A 9,279-nucleotide genomic window follows, 5' to 3' on the forward strand; every position below is an offset into this window, starting at 1 on the left:
TTCAACTATTCAAGAATGTTGTAAAGGAACTTGGAAATTCTTGAAACGTGAAATACATTAAACGAGTTTTCTGTGGACCACATCTTGTGGTTGCTACATATCATGTAAAGAACTCGTTGTTTATTCAAATATAATTGCACCACATAATATAAGATTGCATGCTAACTGTTTACTCACTATATTTTATTTATTTATTTTCGTGCAACCTGGGGCTGAGCAACCCCACTCTCTCTCTCTGCTCATTTGCGTCCCCGTATGCGCCTTCTAGTGTACTCTATACGAGGATTGCCACCATGTAATTTCTACCCTCTATCAATGGAATGATACACAACATGCGTATTCGCGAAATAAAAAGCAACAGTTTTAGCATCGGAGCATCTTACCGGAGTTGTCTGTTGCCTTTTCGGATTAAAGGCTTGCCCAACAGTTGTCAGTTCAGATCCTGGCAAGCATTCGCAGTATAGCAATGTTCTTGACCCAAATGCTTCTGTATACCTGGCCAGGAATTATAATAACATTAAGGTTTAATGGATTCAGTACTACTACTATCACAACAATATATCCCTTTAAGACTCCAATTACATGTCTAATGCTCATTAACAGTGAACATTTTTCAAGTACAAAAGATGAAAAACGTGTCTTGTGCACATTTCAAAACAATGGTCTACTTCCAGGCCATCGCCAATGGTCGTCGGCGTCGTAATACCATTCCCTTCCTGTGGGATTGGGAGACCCTCCTGCAGCGCCCGGCCGAGATCCGCTCTCACGTTGACGGCTTCCATAAAGCCCTTCTGGCTCGCGATTAAGGGCATAATCCTTCGTCCGACACAGGTCCTAATGGCTTGCCGGTTAAGTTCTTCCAGACCTTCTGGCCCACAATAAAGCAGGAGGTCATGGCTCTCTTTGAGGAGTTTTATGTGGGCTCCATTGACCTTCGCCGCCTTAACTACGGGATCATTACATTGATCCCCAAGGTCCCGGGCGCCTCGGACATTCGCCAGTTTTGCCCCATTACGGTTATCAATGTGATCTTCCGCATTCTCGCAAAGGGGTACGCCAATAGGGTAGCCCCTTTGGCCGACCGCATCACCCACCCGGACCAATCCGCCTTCATTCGGGGCCGATATATCTTAGATGGGGTCTTGGTCTTCCACGAAGTCCTGCACGAGGCCAAGTCCAAAAACCTCCTGAAGATTGACTTCCATAAGGCGTACGACACGGTTAGCTGATCCTTCCTTCGGGAAGTGTTGCTTAGAAAAGGGTTTGACAATCTTTGGGTCTCCCGGGTCATGCAGTTGGTGTCGTCAGGTCACACCGCGGTGAACATCAATGGGGAAATCGGTCCCTATTTCCCCACCTCTTGTGGGGTTAGACATGGTGACCCCTTCTCCCCGTTCCTGTTCAACATGATGGTCGATGCCCTGGCCGCTATCCTGGATAAGGCCAAGGCCACCGGCCACATACTCGGCATCACCCCACATTTGGTGGAGGGAGGAGGCGTCTCCCTCCTCCAATACGCCGATGACACCATCATTATGGTGCAAGGCTCGGCGGCTGAGATCGCGAACCTCAAATTTCTCCTGCTCTGCTTCCAACACCTGTCGGGCTTTAAAATAAACTTCGCTAAAAGCGAGGTGATGGTCTTGGGCTATTCCCCTTCTGATAGCCAGAGTATCGCTAACCGCCTGAACTGTCGGCTGGGGTCTTTCCCCACTACTTATTTGGGGATCCCCATTAGTGATTCCCGCCTGACAGTAGCCGGCCTGAGACCCTCGGTGCACAAGCTGTAACACCGCATCGAGCCGTGGCAGGGCAAGTGGCTATCTAAGGCGGCCCGCACGATCCTCATCAACTCGTCCCTCTCCAGTCTCCTCCTATTCATTATGAGCTTCTGCAGCCTCCCCGAAACGCTCCACCATGAGATTGGCTCGGTCCAGGCTAGGTTCTACTGGGCTGGCGAGGGTGATAAGCAGAAATACCACATGGTCCGCTGGACCGACATCTGCAAACCCCGGGACCAAGGTGGTCTCGGCATCATTTCCTCCAAGCGCATGAACCTGGCTCTCCTCACTAGATGGCTCTGGCGCATTGCAAACGATGATGGTCGCTTGTGGTTGCAGATCATCCGTCGCAAATACCTGCACGGTCAGCCCCTCGCCTTTTGCGTTAGGACTGGCGGTTCCCAGTTTTGACAGTCTGTCGTCCAGCTCCTCCCGGTCCTCCGCATTGGGACCTCCATCACGGTCGGCACTGGAACATCCATGATGTTTTGGTTCGACCGCTGGGCTGGGGATCTCCCATTCGCTGCCAGGTTCCCTGACCTCTTCTTCATTGCGGTCGAACCTAGGATCTCCGTCGAGTCGGCCCTTATTGACTTAGGGCGGCTCGCATTCTGGAGGCCATTTGGGCCACCGGAGGTTGCCGCTTGGCACGAGCTCCTTGATGCCGTGGCTCTCCATGAGCCGGACCTGGCGCAGCCCCACGACGACCGTCTGTCCTGGCATCTCGAGCCCTTTGGCCGCTTCTCCACAAAGTCCCTTTACCGCGCCATTGATCCCTCTCCTGGACCGGCTGTCCTCGAATCTATATGGTCCATCCGTGTGCCCCTCAAAATTAGAATCTTCATGTGGCAATGGATCTGTGGCCGGCTCCCCTCTGGCGTGGAGGTGGTGAAGCGCCAGGGTCCAGGTGATGGCATCTGCCCCCTATGTGGGACGGAAGAAACCTCGAATCACATCTTCTTCTCGTGCGTGTCTTCCCAGTTTCTATGGGGCTGCCTCCAAGAGGCCATCGGTGGCAACTGGTGTAACACTAACTTCCCCGATCTCCTCTCCGAGGTTCAGGCCTCCCCCTTGACAGGCCGCCACATTAGGTGGCTGCTCATTGGGGTGCTCGCTTGGACGCTGTGGACTGTGTGAAATAAGCTTTTCATTCAACAGGTCCCTCTTCGACGTGCTACTGATGCAGTGTTCAAAATGTGTGGTTACTTGCAGCTCTGGCGGCCGCTTAGCCGTCACCAGGACCGAGACGCCATCACCTCCATCATCGCCGACCTTTGCTCGATGGCTATTCGCTTGGCGCCGCCGCTCCCTCCTCCACCACCCGAGCCGGATTAGTCCCTTTGTTGCTACTGCTGCTGCGGTTGACCCGCCTTATTTGTTTTTTTTTTCAGGGCTTGTTGAGCTGTGCCCTCAGCAGAACCTTGTGTACTTTGTGTTGTGCGACTTTGTGTGTGTGTGTGTGGGTGAACCTTGTTGTACCGTTTGGCTATGGTGGTTTGCTTTATCTATAAAGCGGGGCGAAAGCCTTTTTCGGTATAACACATCTGCATTACACTAAAAATGTGTTGTTGCTATAAGTTTTACAACCGACAAAAAACTTGCACACATTGCGAAACAGTAACACATCCACTGTATTAAGAGAAACCGCCAAACTGCTCCAAGTTCTACAACGACAAAAAACAAGTACTCCCTCAGATCCATATTACTTGTCGCTCAAAAGGATGTATTTAACATTGTAATACGTCTAGATAATACATCCATTTGAGCTACAAGTAATATGGATCGGAGGGAGTAATGTAAATAGAAGTACACAAGCGACCGAATGAACAAATAATCTGACAATATATTCAATATTATTATCATTCATTCATATAACCCATTGAAAACTGCATTTGTGGTTGTCAATAAACAACAAAATTCTAGGGACCAATTGTGCAGATTGAGATTCTTCCATGTTTGGAAGAAACGTGTAACTTACCTGCATTTGTCACTGTCGAGACCAGAGAGTTTTCGTAAGGAGATGCCCAGATAGAAGACATAGTCTGTGAGGGTAGAACATCTGCAATGAGTTTGTTCGGCAGTTAGAAATGGCGGCAGATGGAGGTTAGTCCATGTTGGGAAAATAACGTGTGATTTACCTGCATTTGCCTTCATGTATTTAGAAGGAGATGCCAAGATAGCAGACATGGCCTTTGAGGACAGAGCACCTGTAATGAGTTTAATGAGTTCACCTGTTAGAAACGGTGGTAGATGGAGGTTCGTCCATGTTTAGAGAAGAATGTGGAATTTACCTGCATCTTTCTCTGTTGAAATCAAGAACTGATCATAAGGAGTTGCCAAGATAGCAGATATGGCCTGTGAAGGTAGACCACCTGCGATGAGTTCAGCAGTTAGAAATGGCTGCAGGTAGCCAGGTACTCAATGCTTAACTGTTTTACCTGCATTTGTTACCGGTGAGATCCCATAGTTTCTAGCAGGACCTTTCAAAGGATGGAGAACCTGGAAGAAGGATGGAACTTCTGCAAAAAGTTTAGCAGTTAGGAATCTATCGCAAAGATGCATAAACACCAAAAAATAAAAATAAAACATAGAGACTTGAGACTCAGTTAGAATAAACTACGTGCATAATGCAAACATGTATGAAATGCAAGCTGGAATGATGCATGATGAAATCAAAGGTTAACATGGCAATGAATTTCAGTAGACTTCACCATAAGAGTTGAAGAAAGGCATCAAACAAAGACTTGGAAGGAAGAATGTCCAGTTATAAACCAAATTCATGAGACTGAAGCATGGAGAATCAAATATCATTATCAGTGACGCATATATTGCAGGTGCAATTTTGATATGGGGTTTCCTCCTGGTTTGAAAAATGCAAAGGCATCCAACTAATTTACCTGCATTTGTTACTGATGAAATTGTAACAGGCCCCATCAACGTATAAGGGATAGTCTGCGAAACTCGGGCAACTGGAATACCTGCAATAAGTTCAGCAGTTACAATTCAGAAATGGCAGGAGATAGCCACAATTCGGATGAAGTGTAAACAAGAACATCAAGCTTGATGGGGCTGTGCACTGAGGCAGAAAACTTCTGCATTTTCTTGAACAGAATGTGACAAAATGTCATAGAAATCAAATGATGATTGTGCATCATGACACGCGTTAAGTGCAAACATCACAGTAATGCATAAAGCATAAACCTAGAAGCTCATTTCAAAAGCAAGAATGACATAATCGGTGCAGTAAGAACAAATGTGCATAGGAATATTTTCCAAGCAATAATGGTGTGAGAGAATTCAAATCATGACAAGGTATTATGTGTGCACATGCCACAACCCATCAATACCCTAAGCATAAACCTAGCATAGCAGTTCAAAAGCAGCAGCAGCAACACCAATTGGTGCGGTGAGAGCAAAGTGTCAAAAATGCTCTTATATTATGGGACGGAGGGAGTACAAAGGAACGTGGCCCACAATAGTACCAAACCTAAAGGCGGTAATATTAGTTCAGTCCAATTTTGCAGAGAATTATCTTACACTGCTGTTATCTCTGCAAATCCAGTGTGAAAATGAGATGACATTTAAGGGAAGGTAGGTGACAAGTGGCTTGAACTAAATATTATAACCATTGCAAACTCGGTTGAAAGGATGTAATAACTTGTGAAAACCAATAGAAATCCCAAGTAGAAAGAGGAGATCAAGCAGTGAAACTAAAGGTTTTTTAAACAACTTACCATCCTTGTTGACATGTCGAAATGGTTCATACCCTTGACTAAGGTCCGGCCAAGCTTCCAGCCGTAGATCTGAAGACGGTAAGTTTCATCAGTCGCTTGTATGTAATCAAGCTACTAAATATTACTGATTAACAGAAGGTTAAACACAGGCCAGAAGCGCCGGTGCATAGCGGAAGGTTATAGCATGTCGAGAATGTCAAGAGAGCTCAGGGTAGACCAAACTTGACATGGGAAGAGTTCATAAAGAGAGACCTGAAGGACTGAAATATCACCAAAGAACTTAGCCACCAAAGACTGAAATATGACCAGGTTTTGAGATCTTATGGGTTTCAACTCTAGCCTACCCCAACTTGTTTGGGACTGAAAGGCTTTGTTGTTATAATAACAGAAATTTAAACACAACCGTTCATGTATCATGTATGTATGAACAGGAATGGTAAACAAATGAAAGACGCACGGAGAATAATCTAGTTTTACCTAGAAGATAAACCGTCCATTCCTTTGTCTTGAGAACTAACATGTCTGCCATTGCAAAAACAAAAATATGTTGACAATGAATGCACATATACAAAAGTTATAGGGCACGCAGTAATATCAATGAGGCATATAGCCTTTCAATTTGTACAGCTGGTGTATTCTAACAAGGAACAATTGCATGGATTAATTGTTCGGATAAAGTTTTTCCCTGGTTGGAAAACAATTAATGGTGTTCAACTAATTTACCAAAATCGGTGTCTGATGACATGCCAGGATTTCTAGCTGGACTTCTGAATGTACCAAGATTATTCCGCGAGACTGGATCAACAGGAGCACCTGCGAAGAGTTCAGTAATAATTTTTCGATAAAGGATGTATTTTATTGGCTCAAAATGGAGCATCAAAAGGATACAGACACAATGAACCCACACCCGGCCTCTGCATAGCTAGGATGCACACAGCCAATATGAACACACGCACACAAATAAAACGCCGGCAAAATAGCAAAGTCATATGAGACCAAAGCTATGTGTAGGCGAGGAAAAATGACAAAGCTATTAGATCCATGATCGACAAACTACAACAATGACCATATTCGCACCAACCATCTCATGACACCAAACGAACGACGAGGTTCTTCAACAATAATAAATGGTACATAAACAATAATGGGAGTGTATAGGGCACATAATAGGGATACCCTAAGAATCAACTTAATGCAGCAATCCAACAGCTACAAGAACAAATCGGTGTGGCAAGAGCAAAAAATCAGTTAAAAGGATCATCATTGCATGGTCTCATTCTATTTTTTGAGGACTGGTTTGAGATTTTGCAGACGTGATCAATATGGATAAAATATTATTACTGTTAATCCACAGAAACTTAATGTAGCAACAAAGGAAGTGGAGACAATGACATTGCAAAGCCTTTTAGCCCCAGACAAGTTGGGGTAGGTTAACATAAACCCTTTGCAGTAAAGAAAAATTATAAAATTAAAGGGTTCTTTCGTTCTGGAAGGGTACTAAACTAAAGGCTTTCTGCAAATCAGGCTAAATTAAATGTTCATTTTGAAGTGGGAGTAAATTAAATGTTTGGTGGCCTAAAAGAATCTGAAGCTACCTTTTTGTACCATTGGAGTACAAACATATTGAAGTGGATACCCTTGATCCCGCTTACCAGCTTCCAAACTTGTATCTAAGAAAGACAGCAAAAGTTTATTACTCCCTCCGTTCCTAAATACTTGTCTTTCTAGGCATTTCAACAAGTGACTACATACGTAGCAAAATGGGTGAATCTACACTCTAAAATATGTCTACATACATCCGTATGTAGTAGTCATTTGAAATGTCTAAAAAGACAAATATTTAGGAACGGAGGGAGTAGTTGCTATCGTGCGATGAAGTTACCAACACCTAAACAAAGAAAAGGTGTTACCAACAAGATCCACCATCCATTCTTTTGCCTTAATTAACGATTCTGCCATTGAGAGAGGGAAAAAGAAAAGAAGGATTATTATTGACAAGCAGGGAGCATGCATAAAGATCATTATTATTTATTTATTCGCATAAGAGCAACCGTAAGATATTTGTGATGAGGATAATGTACCAGAACATAACCCTTCACGGTGACTTGATATCGAAGAAGGAAGCCTGCACAAAGCAAGAAATATATGCAGGTGTGAATAGAATAGAATGCCATTATATAGAGATTATAAAAGGAAAAGGCAGAACTGAAGATGGTTATGCTGCTGCACATACATCCTCCTCTTACGAAGATAGTGCCTGACAAGAACAGAGCCCGGGATGGGGCCTCGCTTCACATGGCGCCTTGGACGGAAACTAGCAAAGGTTGCATATGAGGCGATCAAAGTGATAGTCACTAGCCAAGAAAGGATTAATATAGGTACTGATTATGTAGTACAGTATGATTTACTAGCATACCCGAAGCCGATGGGGAGTACATTGTGGGGTTCCGCTGGGCCACGCGCCTCTTTCACATGTTCTCTCAACTCTGGAGTTTGATAAGCCAAGTAAACGACAGTGGACGCAGCCTTGTCTCTCACGCGCCCAAAGTCCAGGGAGTCCCTTCGTGTATGAATGAAAACAACATTTGAGCATGAATATTGCTAGGTGTAAAAGTTTCTTTTATATTGCTCTGATCTGAAGAGTTATCAGGCATGAAAATCAATTATCCGAAGGCTGACATCTACAGCGTTGGTTTAGGGGAGAATAAATGAGAGACTGGTTCATAGTTGGTTCAGAAGAAATGATGGGTTTATTAATGGATCAGATAATGGTGATGTACTTGAATCCGCTGGAGGAGAGGAGGGACCAGAGGATGGCGCGGAGCTTGTTGATGGCAAAATTCTTGGTGAAGCACATCCTGAGAGCTGCAGAGACGGCACGGCTCTCGGGCGCCCCGGAGACGATGTCGTGGACGGCCTTGTGCACGCGGAGGAAGTGGAGGAGGACGCGGCCGTGGACGCCCAGAGCAGGGTCGGGCGGCAGGAAGCGGGAGAGATGCTCGATGGCCTCGTCCCACCGGCCCTCCTTGACGAGGTCGGCCAGATGGTACAGGTCGATGCGCGCACCCGACTCGCCGGTAAGCCTGTGTGCACGTCACAAGGTCGGTCAGATCAGATAGAAAGAAATAGTAACGCACAGTTTTTAATGGCGGCGTGGCGTGGCGTGGCGTACGTACGCGTCGTAGGTGTCGAACAGCTTCTGGCGCCGGAGGAAGGAGAGGAGTCGCCGCTGCCGGAAGTGCGACACGCAGGGGTACTCCGGCGAACGCTTGCGCTTGCCGGCCACGGTGACGGAGAACCCCGACCCATCCAAGTGCCTCATCGCGCTTGCCGACACAAAGGGGCTCTTTTCTTCCGTAATGGATGTGTTGGCGGGAGAGCTTTGTTGGCCGCGGATATATACAGAACCCACAGGCCACTGCGCGCGGAGCAGCGGGGACGAGCGTGCTTACGTGGCGCTGAATGATACAGGGGCGAGTCCAATTACAGATGATGACAAGTAGGCCCCTAGAGCACGTAAGTCCCACCGGTCAGGGTCCAAGTTGGTGCATTGGCGCATCCCGTGCCATACCCGCTCGGGGGCGCTCCAGCACGGTCGGTTGGTGGGCCAGCCACTGCCAAACGTGAAAGCCGTAGAAGGCAGAGCGGCGCGCTCTTCGGCCGGCTGGTGGGTCAAAACTCAAAACGACGCCCAGTTCAATCCTTTTTCCATAAGAAAGAAGAAGAAAGTCCTTTTTTTTTTCTTCTTTTGAGTCCATTTAAGG

General features: G+C 46.1%; 1 protein-coding gene across 1 annotated transcript; it reads right to left on the reverse strand.

The window, feature by feature from the left end:
- Window positions 1-382: 382 nt before the first annotated feature.
- On the reverse strand, window positions 383-8,865 carry LOC125555963 (uncharacterized). Its single transcript, XM_048718769.2, has 16 exons — window positions 8,692-8,865; window positions 8,296-8,598; window positions 7,932-8,075; window positions 7,749-7,829; window positions 7,597-7,640; window positions 7,426-7,467; window positions 7,111-7,185; window positions 6,239-6,328; window positions 5,993-6,037; window positions 5,516-5,584; window positions 4,679-4,759; window positions 4,220-4,300; window positions 4,073-4,153; window positions 3,920-3,988; window positions 3,760-3,840; window positions 383-495 (listed from the first exon to the last, which is right to left on the reverse strand). The coding sequence occupies exons 1-16, from the start codon at window positions 8,835-8,837 to the stop codon at window positions 431-433; spliced, it is 1,497 nt and encodes a 498-aa protein (XP_048574726.2). The 5' UTR covers window positions 8,838-8,865; the 3' UTR covers window positions 383-430.
- Between the last annotated feature and the right edge of the window lie 414 nt (window positions 8,866-9,279).

This window comes from Triticum urartu, chromosome 5A (genome assembly GCF_056163025.1).
Source record: "Triticum urartu cultivar PI428250 chromosome 5A, HENAU_Tu73, whole genome shotgun sequence".
Classification (NCBI taxonomy): domain Eukaryota; kingdom Viridiplantae; phylum Streptophyta; class Magnoliopsida; order Poales; family Poaceae; genus Triticum; species Triticum urartu.